General features: G+C 51.8%; 1 protein-coding gene across 1 annotated transcript in view; it reads left to right on the top strand.

Moving 5' to 3' along the window:
* PLXNA4 (plexin A4) overlaps positions 1–20,716 on the top strand; it is a 482,931-nt gene extending 462,215 nt beyond the window's left edge. The window contains exons 30-32 of the mRNA XM_061414733.1: positions 3,650–3,862; positions 11,183–11,333; positions 13,629–20,716. Of these exons, the coding sequence (XP_061270717.1) occupies positions 3,650–3,862; positions 11,183–11,333; positions 13,629–13,724 (460 nt within the window). The 3' untranslated portion in view covers positions 13,725–20,716. The remainder of the gene's footprint in view (positions 1–3,649; positions 3,863–11,182; positions 11,334–13,628) is intronic.
* The last annotated feature ends 670 nt before the right edge of the window (positions 20,717–21,386 follow it).

The following is a 21,386-nucleotide window of genomic DNA, read 5'->3' as shown; positions in this document are numbered from 1 at the left end:
GTGCGCTGACAGGACGGCAGCTGTTTGAATAGAGGGGCACATGTGAGGATGTGGAGTGCGTGTGTGCAGCCGGGCTGTAGACAGGCAGGAGCTCACAGAGACTCTTAAATGGAGTTTGGAGCACAGCTAGGAGTCACCTAGATGAACATGGGAGTCTTTCCAGTTCATTCAAGACATGGTTTTCCCTTTTCAGAATTCCCTTTGGGGAAGGGACTGTCCCATAACTAGGGTGTCTTTGAGACGAGGGGAGCCTCTAACTCTTAAATGACACTGTAGGTGTCTCATCACGGTCCCCTCTCTCCTTTAGCCTTTATCCGCCTTTCCCTTCGTTCGTGTGTCGGTTGTTTCACTGAGACTGCAAGGTCAGACATCAGTATGCAGCTCTCGTGGCGGAATCTTGCACAGAGCTGGGACTCAATAAATATTGATGGAGATGCAGAGCCAAGATGGTCTCTACTTGAGAGTTCCACCTAGGGTAAAGCCGTCTTATATTTAGTCCCTTTAGTTCCAGAATCGCCTCCCAATAGCTTTTACACAGTCCCTGTCCTGGGGTGTTCTTCCCCAGCCCATTCTTTCAGAGTAGCACCTGCCAACTGCCAGGATTGACATGGTACTAGGGCTCAGCCAGCCACCCTGACAGCCCAGGGTCCCAGCCTGGGGCATTGGAATGTTATTCAGGGTAGGATGCTCTGGCTTCCTCTCTCCCCTGAAGAATAGTGCATCTCCACTAAATTTGGAAAGTCAGGCAGGAACAGTTTTGGATGTAAAACGGAAGAGTAGGGTTGCTCCCACGGTAATTCGGGGTATATTGTGGAGTTCTTGTGACCTTTCGGAAATAAGACAGTTAGACTCTGGATCCCATCTAGTCCAGCACTGGGTGAAGGCTGCTCCCTCTTCTGAAAGGCTTGCAGGTCTGGCCTTTCCCGGTGACTGCCCGTAGGTAAGACTGCATTTGAGGGCTTCCCTGGTGGTCCAGTGGTTAAGACTCTGCACTCCCAATGCAGGGGGCATGGGTTTGATCCTCAGTCTGGGGACTAAGATCCTACATTCCACATGGCATGGCCAGAAAAAAAAAAAAAGAAGGATTGCATTTGACTCTGCACACCTTTACAGAATGACTCTGCAGAGCTGTTCCAAGGGCATGTCCCTGACCCGCCTAATCTGCTTCTCTCTGCCACTGAGTCTTCCTTCCTACCACCTGAGTTGAATGCCTGCAGCCTTCAGAATATAAGAAATGCCCTGTCCAGACCTTATCCTGGGAGAGCTGCTATTTCCAGACCATGCCCTTGTAACCTTTACAAGTGCATCCCCTGAAATGGTATCTAAATGAGCATACACCTCCCACTGGGCTAAATCCACCTCCAAGATCCAATAAAGTCCTTGGGGGGGAGGGCAGAGTCTTCCTTCCCTCCAGCTCTTCCAAGTGCCAGCTGTTCTCAGAAAGAGCTCCGGTCCCAGTGAAGGGCAGTCAGGCAGGAGTACCAACTCTCAGGTCCTCTCACCAGAGAACACACTTCCCCAACCCTGACCATGGCCACCTGCGCAAGACTCAGTCAGTCCAGGAATTATGAGGTCTACATACTGACTCAGGGTCCATTGTTCCTGATTGGAAAGAGATTGTTTCCTTATTCCTGGCCAAAGTTGTAGCTCACCCTCTCCCCTGCCCCCTTCCTCCTCATCCCCCTGCCTTTTCTCTTTTAAATAAACCTCCTGCTCATTTAGCCTGAGTGGCTGCAATCAACCAGAGATTAGTGCCACCACTAATGTTAATAATATGCTAATATTTCATTAGGCAGGAGCTGCTGTGGTTTCCCTGTTTGATTTGCCTGTCAGCACAACTGGCTGAAGGAAGGAGAGTGTTGGAAAGAAACATCCATGTGGCAAGTGTGGGCTCCAGGGTCCCTCTCCATGTTGAACTTCGGGAAGCAGGAAGATGTGACTGGAGGTTTCATCATTTGGGCAACCCTGCATCCAGGGCTCTAAGCCAAGCTCTCAGGGTCTCCCCTGGGCAGCTGCAGTGACCCTGACTTTCCCCCGAGTGTCAGAACTTTTACCATCCCTTTATTTGCTCTTTGGATTTCCCAGGATGAAATGAGGGCCACTTAACATTGTTAGACCTCAGTGCTGGCTCCAGAGCACACTTCGTAGGAACTTAATAAATACTTGTTGACTGATTGGCAGTCTTGAACATGAGGTCTTACTGTATTTTAGCATTTGTTTTATGTATATGCTGGCTGCTGGAAGATACAATGAATATAGACATCTTGTTCTTGCTGGGTTGAAATAATGTAATTCAAAAGACTTTTAGTTCTAAGAAGCAAGCCAAACACATAGGAACATTATGACTGTTACCAACTATTACCAACCGTGAGAACAGCAACCAAAACAACAATAAAACATCAGGGCACATGGCAGGAGGTGAGGAGGTGGGGGCAGAGGGAGGGAAATAAGTGATCCCTTGCTGGGTGCCATCCCACTTCCTGATCTACGTCTCCATAGGCTGGATGGCAGTTGCAGGATCAGAGAGGCAGCGGAATGTAGTCACAGAGGGGCACGTGGGCAGGCTTTACCCAATGCTCCAGGATCCTTTCTAGCATATAGCTAGAGGGTTTATGGTTCCCAGACCGCACTGCATGTTTCACGTCCTGTTTGTTGAACTGATTCCCCTTTGGAGGTTCCTTCCTCCTCCTTTTCCTCGCCCTCTTCCTCCAGGCTTCATTCAGCTAAAGAACACCTCTGTATCTTTAAAACAGAGACCATTTAGCGTGGTCCCCTCTGTGAAGACTTTCTGGACTTCCGGACACGTCCCTCTGGGTAGCTTTGATCACACCAACCTAGGTCTTAAACTGGACCCTCTCCATCCTCTGGGTCCAGCACCTAAAATTCTTGATTGCGTGCCTGACCTCCCCATGAGCCCACCAGAATGCAGGCTTCTCAAGGACCAGGGATAGGTCTTATTCACGCTGTACCCACAGCTGCTAGCATGGCTCTTGGTATAGAGTAGGTGCTGACTATAAGAAAGGGAGAGGAAGGAGAGGACATAATGGGGCAGGTGAGAGCCAGAAGTGGGGTTTGTTCAGCTTGCCAGCTTGGAGATGAGAATCAGTAAGTTTTGCTTGAACTGTCTAGTGCCAGGGCCCTCACCATGTAAAAACAAATTGATTAGGCCAGGCGGAGAGGAAGAGTGTTCCTTCTTCAGGGAAGAAGAACATGTGCTTCTTCCACATGTTACTGTGAGGACAGAGAATAATAAATAGCCTAGGTTCCAGGCTAGTTAAGATTTGCCAACCAGATATGTTTTGTATCTAACGTGGGGGCAGACAGTGGGAGAGAGAGTTAGACATTCCACTTTCTAGCACCTGTCATGACTGCTTCGAACCCCAAAGCCTTGTGCTCTCAGGGCCACTGGGGAGTCCTACAGTCTGGGCTGGGCATCGAGACCTCCAGTGCCCATCAACACTGTATCTCTGAATGGACTGTTCAACACTGCTGATCTCCAGCTCCCCAGAAGGTGAACTGATGGCATGGAGAAAGGCCCATCAGAAGGCTTGCTTCCCAGCCTTTTCTCTGCCTCCAGGGACCTCTCTGGGTCAGTGTCCAGCTCTCCCACCCCATCTCCCTTGACCATCTGCCTCTTCCCTCTACACAGCCTGCCCCTGCGGTTTTGGGTCAACATGATCAAGAACCCCCAATTCGTGTTTGACATCCACAAGAACAGCATCACCGACGCCTGCCTCTCCGTGGTGGCCCAGACCTTCATGGACTCGTGCTCCACATCGGAGCACCGGCTGGGCAAGGACTCCCCCTCCAACAAGCTGCTCTATGCCAAGGACATCCCCAGCTACAAGAACTGGGTGGAGAGGTGAGTGCTGGCCCAGGGAGCTCAGGCAGGACCCTGGCTGCAGCAGGCAATTCTCTGGGGGTGTGTAGGGGGGCCCCCTTCCCCTCTGCAGTGGGTGGAGCTTGCAGGCTGGTCCTTGCACCAAGCCCCATCCTGCACTGGGACACCCACAGCCCGAGAACCCGGTGTTGTCAGTCAAAACAAGAATGGGACATGGCTAGAAGTTGCCACGATGCTCTACTCCCCTGCGTGGAGGACCCAGATCTTCCTAGGCCCAAGGAAGAAGTACAGTCCACTGCTCTAACGCTCACCAAAAAAAGAAAAACAAAAAAGACTTCAAGGGACCGAATAACATCTTGCCACAGACAGACTGGAGCCCTGTCCATCTGGCAGTTCTTCCAGTGTCCTGTGGGGATGTCATGGTAACCCTGAAGAGCTTCTTGCTGTCCCTTGATGCTCAGGCAATGAGCTCTAGATGCTTCAGGCCCTGATCTAATCCAGCCTCAGCTGTGCACCTGTGTGTGTGGCGGGGAGGGCACCTGTATGCCATTAAGCTGGGTTTCTCTTGGCACAAAGCTAACTCACGATAAACAACATTCATGGTTTGTCTGGGTCGCATCAGCTCCGTATGCCAAGCACCTGAGCTAGACAACCAGCTGAAAGTCTATTTATTTATTCATCACAGCAGCACTGGAATATAAGAGGACAGGCTTTATAACCTCATTCTGTGCCCATGAAGGTGAAGTATATATATAGAATGGCTGAGTAATCAGTCCAAGATGACTTATGTGGCCAAGAGAAAAGTAGATCCCCAAATTCAACTGACTCCCAAATCTTTCTACCATTTACAATCCTTTTAGACAGGCCCTCTGCCAACCCATATGGTGTCCATGCGAATTAAGGAAGGTGTTCCTTCCTACCAGAGGCTGTGGCCCCACGCCAGAATGTGTGGTTTGTTGAGTGACAGGCTGACTGTCTGCCCTAGCTCACCCCCACCTTTGTGCAGTGAACAGCCTGCACAACGCTCCATGGCGATTCTGAGTTTAGAGTCCCTTTCTCTTTCTTCCAAGCTTAAAGACAGGAAACCTGGATGGAGGCTCAGATTTTGGATCTTTTTGAAGAGTCAAAGAAACCAGGAGTTGTTCTTAACTCGGCAACTGAGACAGAATGAACAATACCGTTTTGCTCATGGTAGAGACACAGTCCCCATCTTTATAAGTTGAAAACTGCCTTCCTTTATACAGGGAATAACCAAGAGGGGGTGAGATCCTGGCCATTCCCAGTCACAAAAACTGACCATCCCACCCTAGTTCTGCTGAAAGAGTTGCATTGTGTTTTCCCTCTCCCCCTGCCCCTTGATCTCTCCCCCACCCCTTCCTGCTGGTGCCTGTGGTGCACATCCAGCCTTGGCTGTCAGAGAGAGCGCTCACTCTTTTGTCCTTGTATCTGATAATGTCTGAGTCACCAAAGAGGCTTTTGCCTCCCCCTGCATCGCCAGTGGCTCACTCTTCTGACTACAGAGCTGCCAGAAGCGAGCTCTCCCGTGTGGTCAGCTGGCTCTTCAGTGAAGAGAAAAAAGAAAGAGGCAGCAGCTGGGCTCTTGGGCATCCCTGCCCTGGTGCAGTGTCAATGCGACAGGACCTCGGGCAGGGAGGGAGAAGGCCAGGATGAGATGGGCTGGGGAGCATTGACGAAGCATCTGCTTAGAGGACGCTGTGGTGAGAATAATGCAAGTTCTGGGCGAACAGTCTCCCTCTTGCTTGGTGCTAAATGAGAGGTGGGCCACGTAGCTGCTACAGGTCACAAGTCACCCCAGTCCATCTGGTTATTTTTAGGAGTGCCTTGATGGTTTCCATTTCTTATCTCACTAGTTTCTTAGCAACCAATGGCACTCTCAGGAAAGTCATCTTTCACTTGTTTGGGGTCCCAAATTCTTCCTCCTCTCCTTATGGGATGAGGGTGCAAAAAGAAGGGGATGAGAAATAGCACGCCCTGGTCTGGAGATCATGTATAGAGACCTTCTTCCTTTGGTGATCAGTTCCACCCTCCCTTCACCAGGAGGCTGGCCTGCTGAGGGCCCCGGCAGCCTCAAGCTCAGAAAAGTGAAGGTAGAACCCCCTTTTCTCATGGCCAGGGCTTTCCTACCCCCTGATTTTGAGGTCTGGCTGCTGTGCACACACAGGAAGTCCATACGTAGGGCCTTGCTGACGTAGAGTGTGCTCTACATGCATTTGGGGAGGGCCTTCTGTCTGTGCCACTGAGAAATGGGGTTTACTCTGACTGGCCCTCTTTCTAGGGACTTGGAACATATATGGATTCCAGAGGCCTTACTAACTGCTGGTTGGGTAGCCCGAGTCATCCTGTCCCACCTAAGCTGTCACACCTCCTAGAAGTTCTTCATCTACCTATCCCTGCACCAACCCCTTCCCAACCTCCCACCTGTCCTCCCATCCCATCTCCCTCCCATCCTTCCTTCCACTTGTCCTCCCATGCATCCCTCATCCCATTCCTGCCTCCTTGCAGCACTGGTGGTTGGCAGCCCCGCTGCAGACTCCCAGTCTTTGCCACCTTCATCCAAGCATGAGGGGTTTTGCTTACGGTCACATCTAGAGTAAGGGAGAAGAATCTCTTGGTTCCCCAGTAGCAACCACCCACTCCGCTCATCTTAAGGAACAGAAGTCAACAGTGTTGTCACCAAACTGGTGTGTTACAGTCAGTAGTCATTCCTATCTCATTGCCAATAGCAGTAACATTTTCATGCTAGAGGGATTGCCTCTCATATTAAATAGAAATTAACCCCAATAAGAGGAGAGTGAAAAGTTGGTTTAAAGCTCAACATTCAGAAAACTAAAATCATGGCATCTGGTCCCATCACGTCATGGGAAATAGATGGGGAAACAGTGGAAACAGTGTCAGACTTTATTTTTGGGGGCTCCAAAATCACTGCAGATGGTGATTGCAGCCATGAAATTAAAAGATGCTTACTCCTTGGAAGGAAAGCTATGACCAACCTAGACAGCATATTGAAAAGCAGAGACATTACTTTGCCAACAAAGGTCCATCTAGTCAAGGCTATGGTTTTTCCAGTGGTCATGTATGGATGTGAGAGTTGGACTGTGAAGAAAGCTGAGCGTGAAAGAATTGATGCTTTTGAACTGTGGTGTTGGAGAAGACTCTTGAGAGTCCCTTGGACTGCAAGGAGATCCAACCAGTCCATCCTAAAGGAGATCAGTCCTGGGTGTTCTTTGGAAGGACTGATGCTAAAGCTGAAACTCCAATACTTTGGCCACCTGATGTGAAGAGTTGACTCATTTGAAAAGACTCTGATGCTGGGAGGCATTGGGGGCAGGAGGAGAAGGGGACGACAGAGGATGAGATGGCTGGATGGCATCACTGACTCAATGGACCTGAGTTTGAGTGAACTCTGGGAGTTGGTGATGGACAGGGAGGCCTGGTGTGCTGCAATTCATGGGGTCACAAAGAGTCAGACATGACTGAGGGACTGAACTGAACTGAGTAAACCCCAGCCTCCCTTGTATGCAGGCGCAGGTTTTGTACATAGGAATGAGTGAGATGAAACCACAGTTGACCCCTTGGAACTGGACTAAAGGGTGCCACACGTTGGGATGCCGTCTGTCACCTGTGTCACTTGTGAAAAAGGCTAAGAATTTTAACTATTTAAAAATGCCACCTAAAGAAGCCATCACTCAAAATATAAAACTGTGACAGTTCACCCTGGGAGCCATACTGGAGGTGAAGTATGGACATTTCATTAACAATTAACATATTCATTCATCCATGAGTCAAACATTTTATGGTGTCCATCATGGATGCACTGAACACTCAGGATGGATTAGTCTTGATCCTTCCCTTATGGCCTTCATGGTCGAGGAAGATACAGATAGGCAGGCACCATGAACTGTACTCGTGGGGGCTCAGGAAGCAAGGAGCAGAGGGAGGCCAGTGAATGAACACAGAGGAAAAGACTTTTGTGCAGGACCCTAAACGGCAAGCGTCTCTACATTAGAGCCTCAGATGTGTCTTCTGTGTCTACATCTTCATCCTTGAGGTGTTGAAAGGGTGAGGATACATTGGGCTCTGCAAAAACTTCAGGGCATTGGAGACCCTCTTCTCAATCACTGGGGCCATCCTAGAGACAGAGATAGGTGCCACCATCACACTGGGCACATCTCATAGAAGCCCGTGAATGTGAAACACTGCAGACTAGTCCACAGCAGTGAATCCAGCTGTTGGTGATTGGCAGCTGGATTTGTAGCAGCTCCTGAGGGCCAGTGTCAGAACCATGTCAGAACCACGATGGTGCTGGCATCCCACCTGGTATGACCAAGCACAACAAAGAAAGCTGGGTAAGGCCAGTGGTGGGCTCCACCCCTCCTCAGCCGGCCAGTCCTTGGCCAGCTTGAGAGTGGGTCCCAGGAGACTTTCAGAGCACCAGTCCCTTCTAGAGAAAGACTCACCTGCAGGAGGACATCCCATGGAGCAAGTTCAAGAAGAGGAGTCCAGATTGACCTTTCCTTTCCTCACTGTGCAGCCAGCAGATAAGAACACTTGTGTGAAGTTCATTAATGGGGCATAATTGCATTCTTCACAATCAATAAGGCTGCTCAGTGGCAGAGCCCAGCATAAAGCCCCTGCATAGCAGGTGCTCAGGAGACAGCAGTTTTGCCCACAGCACAGAGATGCCAGAGCTGGGCCATGAGGCTCAAGGGGTGCAGTTAGGTAAAGCCCTGGAGAGAAGCGGGGAGAGGTCAAAGCAAGGGCAGCAGAGACCTGCAGCTGGGTACAGGCCCACTTAGCTCCAGGCTGAATGTCAGCCAGACCCGACGCCCCACACTCCTCTAGGACATCGAGCATTCCAAAGCCACTCAGCTCAGCCATGTAGAACTTGCTGAAGATGAGAACATGTGGCCCATCCCCAGGTGGGCTTGCGTGTGGCACAGACAGGTGGGGCCCTCTGCACATGGGCAGCAGAGGAGGGGCCGGTTGCCCCCCCCCAGCTTCGGTGAGGAATCAGAGCCCTCCCTCCGCCACTTTACTCTCAACTCCATCCCACACTCTCTCCCTCTCTTTCTCTCACACAAACACATTTTCTAAATATTGTCTTCGGAGAAACCGACCGGGCTTTTAGTGCACTACAAGGCAGGCCGTTCAGAAAGGACAAGGTGCTGGGTGTCTGCTGTTTCTGCGGGAGACGATGTGGTCCCTGACCTGGGCTCTCAGGCTGCCCAGGAACCACACAGGTCGCAGTAGGAGCCCCGATGCTCTCTGCAGAAAGCCTGATAGAGCCATCCTCCTACCTGTAAGGTTTCACAAGCAGGTAACAGAAACGGCAGGAGCCTTTGCTTCTGATGACAGTGCCGTCCCACCAGGGGGACGCTGGGGTTTTCCTTACAGTCAGTAGCTCTGACTGTCCGTGGTGACAGAGTGGGACTGCCTAGAGGACACTCTGGACCCAGCTGTGTTGTCAGAGCCACGTCTGGCTGCTGGCCAGGACACAGAAATGAGGGAGTCGTCCGTTCCTGTTCCCCCCATGCGAGCTTTGGGCATGACCTCTTACAGGACAAATGTATTTTGCTCAGTTGGCATACAATTGCGAGGGGGCGATGGCACAAATATCATTGAGCGTGACGGGGCTGGAGCCACCGCTGATGCTCCAGGTCTCCTCTATAAAACAGAACATTGCATTTACTGTCTTCCACAATAGTGGCAATGAATCCAGTCTCTCACTGGAGTGCATGTACCTGGGGTGTCATTCCCCAGAACTCCGAGGAACGTGAAGATGTTTTGGGGTGGGTTGCAGGCCTGGCAGAGAGTGGGCTCTTCTGGAATGGAGCAGAGGACCTAGAGTGAAACAGGACCAGGAGCTGAGTAAGGGGCCCAGTGGCTCTGGAGATGGGGGGTGGTGGGCAGGGGAAGAGAGGACCCCACACTGAAAGTTTGTGAAGGAAGGAAGTCCACATGACCCAGGCGTGTGACAGCCTTCACACAGGGCTGTGGCTCAAGCAGGGCAGCCAGCCCAGCTCTGGCCTACTCTTGCTGGCCTGGGGATGCTCTGCGCAGATGAACTGGAACTGTCATTCAGGCAGGGTGTTGAACATGATGCTGGAGTGGCACATAGGTGCCACCTCTGCCAGCCTATCACCCAGCTCCAGTGGGCCCCAGTGGGCAGAGGTGGAGGCGGGGAACAGAGCGCAGGACAGATGGATTCACAGTCAACGCAGTGAGGGATGCGGAGGGAGGGACACAGGACTGGGGTCCAGGGTGAGGCTGATCCAGCGCCTCCAGGAATGTGCCCTCTGCTCCCCTGATCAAGCCTTGAGTTCTGGGAACCCAGGGCCCCTCACGGTCACCTGTGCTCGCCCAGGTGAGAGTGAATGACTTGACTAAAATGTTGTGCCCCAGTTGCCTCGCTTGCCTCACCCTGGTCCCCACCCTGGAGACTGTCCCCCGCCACCCTCCTCTGTTCTAAGCTCTCAGGCTCGCTGTTCCCAGCATTGAAGCCATGGGCATTCAGTGTGGGCCAAGCGGACACCGTGAGGACTCCTGGGAGCACTGTCCTGAGGTCCTGACCCTACCCCACCCCTGCAGGTGCCTCTCTGCCACGTGGCCCACGGCCGGAAGCACCCAGGAGAGGTGGCTGTCTTTGGGACACCGGGGGGCCTTTGGTTCCTCATTAGGAGGCGACACAGCTCCCCTCTGGTGGGAGATTTGGGGGTTGCTGCATAAAATGTCAAACTGCAGAAATTAAAAATGTAAATGTTGGCATCTAATTAACCAGTTGACAGGAGAGCACAGCTGCAAGTGACAGTAACTGATTGCCTTCTCCCAGCCTCTCCCCACCAAGCACCCCCAGCCCCACCCTTCTCCCCGCTAGTACTCACAGATGGGGATGACGTCAGGGCAGAGCAACTGCTTAGAAGAGCCTTCAGGCCCCTGGAGGGGACTTCCTGCATCTGTGGAAGGGGGTGTTAGAAGGACCTGAGAGGCAGACTGGATCACTCCTGTGGGAGCTGGGAGCAAAGCCAGTGCAGGAGACAGCCCGTCCTTCCTCCTGCCCCACTGTGTCCACTCTCTGACCTTGTCTGGGTCACTCTTGAATCCCTTCTCCCTGCCTCCTGCATCCAGAGCTGCAGAGGGCACTCTGAAGCCCAGTTGGAAGAGAGCCTGCCATGGTCCCTAAGAGGTCACACACAGGCATCCACTGGACCCAGACCCAGGGCTGGGAGCACCCGTCTCTCCCCTGGGCCCCCCACTACACACACACATGCACGCGCACACACACGCACGCACGCAGAGTTCCTCACTCCCATGCCGCCACAGGTATTACTCAGACATCGGGAAGATGCCCGCCATCAGCGACCAGGACATGAACGCGTACCTAGCTGAGCAGTCCCGGATGCATATGAACGAGTTCAACACCATGAGCGCCCTCTCCGAGATCTTCTCCTACGTGGGCAAGTACAGTGAGGAGGTGAGCCCTGCCCTGCCCTGCCCTGCTCGGGGGCCCCTGGGGAAGGACTGGGGAGAGACCCAGATATTCCTGCCTGGAGCAGCTTCAGTGCCCAAGAGCACCACCCCAGGCACCTCCACCACCCACTTCTGCCAGGGGAAACTCTATCACCCAGGACTGGGGGGCTGTGCTCCAAAGACTGGGATGTTAGAAATGTTCCATTCTGTAAATTCTACATAATCCCTCTTCTTTTCAGATATGTACAGCGAGTCTCTGTTTCTTTCATCATTTTTCTCTTTATTTTTTTCTTCCTTCTCCTTTATTTCTTCTATATCGCTCTCTGACTTCATTCTCTTTAATCAAGCAGTTCCTCACATTCATGGGCAGGTCATAAGGAATAGAATAGAAACAAGATGATAGGGTAGAATCAGAACAGGATAGATACAGAGTAGACTGGAGTCTGTCTTTAGTTGCTGTGTTCCCTAGTTAAGAAACCTCACCTGGGGTCATTGCCCCTTCAGACATGGCCATCTTTTGGCCGGCACAAAGGTGCCTACGGGAGTTTTCTTGGCCATACCAGTGCAGACCAAGTGGGTTCAGAGTCAGGCTCCCCATGTCCGAGCAGCAGCACAGCCACCTTCTCTGAGTGGAAGGTAGTAATAGGAGCTGAAGCCAGTACTCTGGGTTCTCTACGTCCTCCCAGCCTTGTCCCCAAGAGAGGATCTAGGAGCCCCAGCAGGGCCCAGTCCTGGTGCCCACAGGCCATGAGCTGTGAACAAGTATGGAGAAAGTCGGCAGCGGGTCCATTAAGAGAGGGACCCCGCAGCCAGCCTGTGGGCCACTGCTGGTCCAGGACAGTTTCCCCCTGTCTGTGGCCACTTGTGAAGTAAGGATGACACAGAGTAGGCCAGTGTATGAGTGCCACTGTCTCGTCTTGGAAAGGACGTCAGTCTGCAGGTTCGGTCCTCTTTTATCTTTTTATGCATGTTCAGTCATACCCAACCCTTTGAACCCCACAGATTCTAGCCCGCCAGGGTCCTTTGTCCATGGGATTCTCCAGGCAAGAATACCGGAGTGGGTTGTCATGCCCTTCTCCAGGGGATCTTCCCAGCCCACAGATTGAACTTGAGTCTCCTGCACAGCAGGCAGATTCTTTCCCACTGAGCCACCAGCTTCCCAAGTTCACTCTTCTACTGTTAGCATGAAAATGTCCCATCTTTATGAAATGTCAGGGCCAATCACTGGTGGTTCTTGGCCAGCTGAGAAGCTGGCAACTGACTTGGTCTCCCCAATTAAAAATAGATTAACTGGATCAGGAAATCCAGAGCTCTGGGTGGCCCTCCTCCAGCCTTCAGCCTCCTCTTCTCTCCTGCTGCCCTCCCACCCTACTCCCTAGTTCTGGACCCCTGTCTGTCACCTGCCCCTCCTGGAGTAGGCATGGTGTGACAGGTGCTCACGTTAGTTACGTGACTTTATGCCCTCTCTTGGAGCAACTCAGAGAGGGGGTCATAGGTCCCAGGTTTTACAGAGAAGGAAAGGAGGGTTCAGAGAGTTCGTGTTTTGCCCCGGCGTCACCCAGCTAGAAACTGGCGGAGCCATTATTCAGTGCTACACCTCCTGAGTCTGAGCCAGGTTCCCACACATCTTCCTGCTTGTACCCACAATTGCTCCCTGTTATTCTCATCCACCAACCACCGAATCTCAGCGAAGGCTGTGTAGATGCTGGTCATTAGATGTCTGTCACCAGTAAAGCTTGAGACATCACTCTTCGAGGGATATTTGTTTCCTAACAGGCAAAGTTGAGTCAAATAACTTTCTGCATGTGGAATTTCAGGCCTTGGGCTGCTGATGGGAAGATGTTCCTTTCTCACAGGGTAGTGGGATGTCTTGATAGTGTGAAATCATAGTTGCCCTGAGACACTAAGCGATGTAGTTTCCGTTGGGTGTGGATCCCCCTGCTGTTTAGCCTAGAGGTAACAGCAGCATCTCGGCACAGGTGTCTTCTGCCCATTCTCAGCTGTTGTACGTAGGGAGCAAAAGGTACACGTGTATTCAGACATGCCTACGTGTGTGCTGGCGTCCTGTGCTCACTGACACACGGATGCCCATGAGTTGGTTCCCTCTGCCCAAGCGCCCCCACACACCTCCCCACCCAAGTCGTGGAGGCCGTCTGCCTCCCCAGCAACTTTGTGTGGGCTGCTTTACCTGCGCTCATCTTCCCAAACTCTCTGACCACAAGCCCTGTCAGTGCGTACCCCAAGAACACAGACACGTGCATGCAAACTGGTAACCACCCCGTTCTTGGCTCTTCAACAGATCCTCGGACCCCTGGACCACGATGACCAGTGTGGGAAGCAGAAACTGGCCTACAAACTAGAACAAGTCATAACCCTCATGAGCTTAGACAGCTGAGAACCGTCCTTCCAGCTCGCCCGCTCCCCCCTCCCCCACCAGAGGGAGGGACACACCAAGCCGTGCCTCAGTCTAGATTATCATCTTTACCAAGTGCAAGTTCCGACTGGCGTCAGCAGCATCCCCTAAGCAGCGCTGTCTCCCTCTCTCTTTCTCTCTCTGCCTGTTTCTGTCTCTCCTGCCTTCCTGGATCCCCTCTCTTTCAGTTCCTCTGCCAACACGACTGAACCAAGCCGCCGACCCTCAAGTTAGTCCAGGATGGCCTGTCCTCACCCCGCCAAGGGGCCTGACCTGAAGACAGCGGAGGGGCCCTCTTTCCCAGCTGACCCTGAGCAGCAGCAGCAGGGCCCGGATACGAATGAGGAGCCATGGATGGGGGTGCTTCTGTGCTGTTACCCCACCTTCCGTCTTTCCATAGTCCCCACGTGGGTCTGAACTTGGCCTGGAGAAGAGGCAGTGAGCTCAGTGTTATCTTCACTGGGAAGGTGTCACCTGGCTCAGGTGTCTATCTCCACGGGGTCCCCCTGCAACTCTGGGAAGAAAGGCGGCACCTCCTGCATATGGCTGGAGTGGAGAGCGTGAGGAGTTGAGGGGCACCTTGCAAGCTGCCTCTCACATGTGGGATTGGCAGCAGAGGCTCCCTTGTCCCCTTCAGATCTTTTCGGAGTCCTTCTGAGCGCCCATAGGTGCCCTGCCTGCCCGGTCCTGGCCTGTGGAAAACCAGACAGGAGAAATAGCAGTTACAGCCCACCATGGAGATCCTCCCGATGTGGCTCATAGTGGCAGAAATATAACATGCAGGAGAGAAAAGAAGAGAGTTGCATCTATCTGGAAGCAGAACTGGTTGTTTTCCATTCACCCCCACATGCTAATGAATCACGGCCATAGTCAGAGGTCTGATCCCTCGCAGACCCCCAAGCACCGTCTGGAGAATACACTTCCAACCCTCCTTAGTCATCACTCATCAGGGGTCAAGGTCAAACACCAGTGCATCCAGGAGCTTCTACCTCCAGTGGTCCCCATGGCTCCACCCCCACCGTCCTTCCTGAGAAGTCTAGAGAAGGTTGGGGCCGACAGCCTCGCTCCTGACTCCCTGCAGAGTCTGGTGCCGTTGCTATGCAGATGACTTTGTGATGGACTGTTCAGACCTCCCCGGGAATTATTTCATCAACATCTCAGCTGTCTCTTTAGTCACTCTCCTCCCTCCTCCCTTCTGCAGTCATCCCGGGAAGAAACACTTGCAAGCACAGCCTCTCAGAGACAAACCAAAATGCCAGCCAAACTCAACCCTAGGTTTGTCATGTCTGGGGAGGACCGAAGAATCAAGAGGAAGGACCTGCCCGGAAATGGGAGGAGGGACATACCACTGACCTTGGCCCTGGCATTGTGTCTCCCTCTGTCCTTCCATTCACGGATACGTCGTCTTAGCCAGCCAGCCAGATACGTGCTCAGACATGCGTCCTAGGTGAGCAGGGGCTATGGTGAGAGACAGTCTGATGGAGGGCCGTGGAAACCTGTAACCTTGAAAGGACCTTAGATGCCATCTCTCCATCTGTGGTCCAGTCTCGGCCATAGACTCTCCCCTTGCAACCCTGATGTGAAGTTGTTCCCCACTCTGGGAGACAGGCAGAGGCATCTGTGGGGTTGGGAATGAGGTTCCTCCAGTCTTGTCTTCACTCCTCAAGCATCAGACATCTTCCACTGCCATCCACTCCAAAGGGGCCCCTCATGGAAAGAGGAAGGGACCAGACCATTCCCAGCAACATCTGTGGAACACCCTATATTTGAAGAATGCTAGCCCCTTTGGATATGAGCATGTGTGTGTGTGTGAGATCTCATGTGCACATGCATGTGTGTGTGTGTGTGTGTGTGTGTATCTGTCTGACCCGGGAGTAGGCAGAGAGCTCAGAAAGCTTTCTGGTCCTATGCGGGGGCGGGGAGGGTCTGAAGCATTTCCCTTCTCTGCCCATGCCCACCATTCATTCTGCAACTTCAGGACATTTCCATACTTGTTTTCTGTGCTGCATGCTGGGGGGTGAAGTCACCTGTCTATAGGAAATCAGGGTGGTCACTGACCGAGAGAAGCCTGGACGTGACTGGAGGCCAGGCGGTGGTGACACAGAGCAGGGCATGATGTGGCATCGAGCGGGACAAGTGATGGGCAAAACGCAAGTAGCCTAATCAACGGGAAGAGGAGAGTGAGAAGCGATGCATTTTGAGTGGGAAAAACATAACCAAAGGTCTCGGCAAATGAAGTGCCAGGTGAAGAAGCGTGGAATTTCTCCCCTTGATCATTTGATTTCCTCCCCAGAAGCTACAAGGCCTGGCAGGCCAGGAAGGAAGCATGTGGGAGGCAGGCTGAGGAGGCACCTGGGCCGCTAACATATATTTGCACATGTGAAGGGTTGGGGAGAAGAAAGACACAAACATATTTAACACAGGTGTGCTGAATGGAAGCTGTGCGTGTGTGTGCATAAGTGAGTGTGTTTTGATTTATTTTTTCAGTTTTGCACAGTTAGAGAAAAAAAAATGAACAAGCAGAGAAAAAGACTGTTACCATGGTTCTGCTGAAGCTTTTTTTTTTTTACTGGATTATTATTATTGTTATTGTTTTGTTGTCGGTACAAAACTTTTTCTCCCTATGTTTTTCATTATAAGAGAAGCCTCAAACCCATCAAAGAAATGTCAGGAAGAAAGAGGGGAGGAGGATGGGCACGTTTCCCTGGTTTCCTCGTGTCTCCTGGGGGAGGGTTTGGGGCAGGTTTTCTTTAATTGGTGGGGTGGTGGTTTCTGGTGCTTTGTTTGCCCGAAGTCTCTGCGGCCTGTTGGGGATGGAGAAGTAGGACAGAGTCATGCAGAGCGCAACCCGTCTTGCCCATAAGAACTCTCTTTCCGTTTGCTGTTTGTTTTCCATTTCTTTTGTTTGGATTCTTGGTGCACGTGTGATCCGTTTCAAAGTAAAAACAAGGCAGCGTGATCAAAAAAAAAGAAGAAAAAGCTGTTCTTTCCCCCCAGATCTTCTTTCCGAACCTCCCCTGGAATCCCCAACCTCCTCCTGGCAGGCCGGAGACCCCGTGCTGGCCAGCATGCATGAGAGAAGGGACTTGGGCAGACTGGGTCCCGCAGGAGGGAGGTCTCTTCAGGGCCCCCCTCCGTGTCACAGTTTATGTGCTGGGTCACAGTTCTGTTCACGGTGGGACCTTTATCTGACTCCTAGAGTCCTGGGCAGAGAGCACAGGAGGAAAGGCCGTGTCTCCTCACCTTCCTTTCATCCCGTCTCTTTCACTCCTTCAACCCCTCGGAACCACCAGGGTCTAAAATGGTACCAGGAGATCACACAGTCACACATAACCGACTTGGATTAGGTGAGGAGTTTGAATGTTGGAGCAAAATGGGATGGTAAGAGGGAGGGAAAAATGCTGTGAGGTCCTGAATTTAAGAAAGAATGAGCAGAGAGAGGCTGGGACAATTCGCTGCAGGCTGATCATCCCTCCCAAGGGCACAAGTCTCCCCAGGGGTGGGCATATTTACCATTCCTTGTCCTTTCCTGGAAGGAGAGACCCTGACATGTCCTGGTCACCACAAATAGCAACACTGCCTGAAGCTGGCTTTTGTGGCTGTTAACTTCCTCTTGCCTTGTTTCAGTGTGGTTTGGAATTCAGGGACTTGGGAAAACCTGGATATCCCATTGACCGAGAATACCGTGCACACCCAGAGCCAGCCTAGAGCCTCTCTCTCTTGAGCCCATGGGTGAGTGAGGCCAGAGATGCTGGAAGGAGACAAGTCAGTTTAAACATTAGAGGCAGACTAGCCAGGCCTGGTCCCAGGCAGCAGTGGGAGTAAGGTCTCCAGCTCTCACCTCCCAACACTGGGGTCAGTGTGATGTGTTATCCCAACACTGCCCCCTCCCCTTTCCCTCATCATAGGTCCTCAACCTCTGATCCCCTTTGCATGTCTGGCTCCTGAGTGTGCCCCTTCCCCAGCAGAGTGCCCCCAACCCCTGCACGTGAGGCTCTGCCCCAAGGCCATGTATCCACTAAGTTCAGGAGCTGTTCAGCCTCAGGTGGACAGCTCCGCCCTCAGTCCAGCCTCCTGGGACCACCCCAGCCCTGTCCTGCCCTCCAAAGTTGCCCCCCTCGAGGCTCCCTGATACAGCCGGGGCCTGGTGGGTCTCCCATCAGAGGAGCCACAGAAGTGGTTTCCCCAGTGACCTCCGTTCCACAAGGCAAGTCCTGTTGATGCTTTCAGAGCCTCAACAAGGCCTCGTTCCCACCCTACAAATGGGGAAGCTCTGTGTGCCATCCGTCTCTTCTCTCAAGACTAAGGGACACTTCTCCTTGACCTCACAGAATGCGAAGTCAAATATTTAGCCTAGTGAAGGTTAAGGTTAATTATTGTTAATCAAGAATAGATGTTCCCACCTCACAGAGACCTGTGGAGGGAGAGGGGCCTTGGGGAGGCACTCTGCAGACAGAAAGCCCATAAACACTCTTTTCTTGACCCTGGACTATAGTCCTTCCAGGAACAGCGCCACCCCCTCCCCTCCACAATGAGAACCTAGGGCGGACCTCTGAGAGGCAGTTCCATGGATAGGTACCGGAGTCCCCAGGGTGCCCCCAGCACCCAGTAGACTGACCCAGGCAGATCCCACCTGCTTCCTGGACCTTCTGCTTGCTTCTAGCTCATGTAGTCATCAAGAACCTTCTTTCAGCTTCCCACTCTCTCTGTTGGCTCTCAGGACAGACCATTAAGGACCCCTTGTCTCTCAGCCCTTCCCTTTATCTTTGAACCATCGATGGGTGGTTTGGGGTTTTGTAGTTTATTTTTTGTTTGTGTATGTTAAGAGTTTGAGTTTAAGGAGGGAGCCCAGGTGTGGATGTAAAATCCAAATACCGGGGGTAGGGGGGACACAGAATTCTTTGCCTGTGACTTCCAAGGGGCTGAGGAGAAACTGGGACTGGGGGACAGAGGAAATCCCACTTGTTTAAGAAATGGGTCCAGATATCCCTGGGCCGGGGCCATGCCAGGGGAAGCAGCCAGGGGCTGCTGACATTCTTGGTGCTTCCCTGCACTTTCGCTGGCTGGAGCATGCAGTGCTACCCTGCTCCTCCCCCCTGTGCCGCCTCACCCCACAGGTGTAGCAAACGAGTCATCCTACAACAGACAGGGAGACCGAGGGACAGCTGTAGGTGACGCCGTAGAGGCAGCTCCTGGAACAGGCTGACGCTCCGGGAGCCTCTTCCCGTCATGGTGCTGGAAAACGGAACGACCCAGCCTCCCATTCAGAAAGGAATCTCTGCAGTAAAACTTCATTCAGGAGAGACCTTTTTTTAAACTATGAATTTGTGTTCCCCAATAAAATCATTTTTTAATTAAGGGGAGTATCCAATTTTATTGTATAAGGTAAAGGATGTTTTGGTTGTCAAAGTAATACATACTCATTAAGGTCCAATTAAATCCTTTGAGTAGGCAGGTGACTACCCTAAATCAAAACAAAACAGAATCCCTAATGAATAAAAAGAGATTTCTGTTTGTACTGGCAGAGAGGTGAGCTGGGTGGGGATGGGGGAGGGCAAGTGACCTTGGTCAGGTGAGCCTCACCTTCCCTCCACTCTATATCCTCTTTCACTTCTCTCCAGGCTGCCCCTGGTGTTGTTGAACCCCAGGGCTTCCCCCAAACAGCAGGGAGACCCTGTTAGGGGTTGGTCGTGGAGGGATCACAAAGACAGATGCGCATGGCAAAGAGGTCTGTGCATCTCGTCTTCCACCAGTTTCTTTATCAGAACTTCTTTTGTTGGTATCTTTGATCTTGTAAGTCAAGCACATTTTAGAAGGGCTCCCTTATAAGAGTAGAATTCCAAACAGAGGGTACAGTTAAAGAGCACTGCAAAGGACACCTGAGAAACTGAGGCACCACTTTACCAAACAGGACTGTTGGACACAGTTCAGGCAGATGACCAAGAAGGCATGCATGTCCCTGTGTGTTCTCCTTCCCTGTCCTTCCCCAGTGTTCCCGTCAGCTTGTTGACTCGTTAAACCTTCCGTTCTTTAAAGAGAAAAGCTAGCTTACCTCAAAGAATCTTGTTTCCATTTGGAAACTATGACTTTGTGTTTTAGGGTGAATGACTCTCCGCACCCCCATCACTCTCTCAAGGCTTGGCATCCTTGAGGCCGGAGGTCCTGGCTTAATCATGTGTTGGCTGCACTGACCAAGAATAAGAACCCCAGGCCCCAAGATGGGAAGGAAGGGTTGGAGGCAGCCGCCCTCCTCCCCACTTTAGCTAGTAGAGACCAGCCTATGTCTTTCAGCAGGGTCCTGCCAAGTTACCATAGCAACCAGCAACTCCAGGGTACCACAACAGATAATGGCTCAATGAGCCAAGGGGTGGGGGAAGAGGAGTCTGGCCTGGTCAGACGACCCAGAGTTAAGTCTCAAACACTAGAGAGAGGAGGAGGAGCAGGAAAGGATGAATGGGTGATTTAAGGGACAGGCAGGGGCCTTTGAGTCTCAGAGACAGGTGGCTGAAAGTAGCAGGTTGGTCAGTCCTGTTCCCATCACCCACTCGCAGCCTCACCCCACTTCTGTCTCCAAAAAGCTCCCACCTTGAACACCAACCCTTTGTTAGAACAAAGCAAAACATATCTTTAGACAACAGTGTTATAATGAGCCTCAAAGATATGTGGATGAAATCTATTAGAGGAAAGAGGGTCTTCTGGTTTGGTTTTTAAAGAAGTGTATCCAAGTAAGATTACAAAAAAAAAAAAAAAGATTTTAAATAAAAGTTTTTAAAAAGGAAACCTATGCTATTTAAATTGGAGCCCAGTTGTAACTTGGTAAAGGCAAGCTTCTGTACCTTTGTTATAATTAATTGTATACCTGTGTATGTAAATATAAGGCATTCCTATTTTGCAGTTCAGAACAAAAAAAAAAAAAACCTATTTGTAATATAGAATAAAGTTTATTAAAAAATAATAAAAAATGCAGTTTGGGATTTGGAATGTTTCTTTATGTGTCTGTCTGAAAGGGAGAGGCGGGACCACAAGTAGCCACTGGTGGCCACCATACCCTACGGTCTGGACACACAGCCCTTTCTCTTTTCAGCTATGTGATGTCTGAACTCCACCACCTGAGACACATCTGTTTACTTAAGGCTCTGTCCTCAGCTACAGAGCAGGCATCTCAGGAGGTGATAACCCTGCCAAGCTGGGGAAAGCAGACGTATTCCCAGTCAATACGACTGGGACATCAGCAGACATCGCTTTAGTACAGAGCCCAACAGTCTCTCAGTCTCTCTCAACAGGCTCTCCAGGCACACACTCTGGAGAGAACGCATTCCCCACCCAAGTCCTCACTCTAGATGGCAGCTGCCTCGAGGAGGCAGTGGACGACAGCCTCTTGTGATGTCCAGAAAGGCTGGTTCACACACGCGGGCTGGCTGCTGTCAGCAGCACCTATTGCTGCCTGATTCTAATAAAGGCCTGACGATCCCTCCAAGACAGGGGTCCCCAGCCTCTAGGCCCCAGACTGGTACCCCCTGTCAGATCAGCAGCAGCCTTGGATTAGGAATAAACTGGTGCCTCAGACAGTGAAGAATCTGCCTGCAATGCCGAAGACCCGGGTTTGATCCCTGCATTGGGAAGATCCCCTGGAGAAGGGAATGG

The sequence above is a fragment of the Bos javanicus genome, chromosome 4, assembly GCF_032452875.1.
Source record: "Bos javanicus breed banteng chromosome 4, ARS-OSU_banteng_1.0, whole genome shotgun sequence".
Taxonomy (NCBI): domain Eukaryota; kingdom Metazoa; phylum Chordata; class Mammalia; order Artiodactyla; family Bovidae; genus Bos; species Bos javanicus.
Note: the sequence above shows the minus strand (reverse complement) of the source record. Positions and strands in the feature narration are given on the sequence as shown.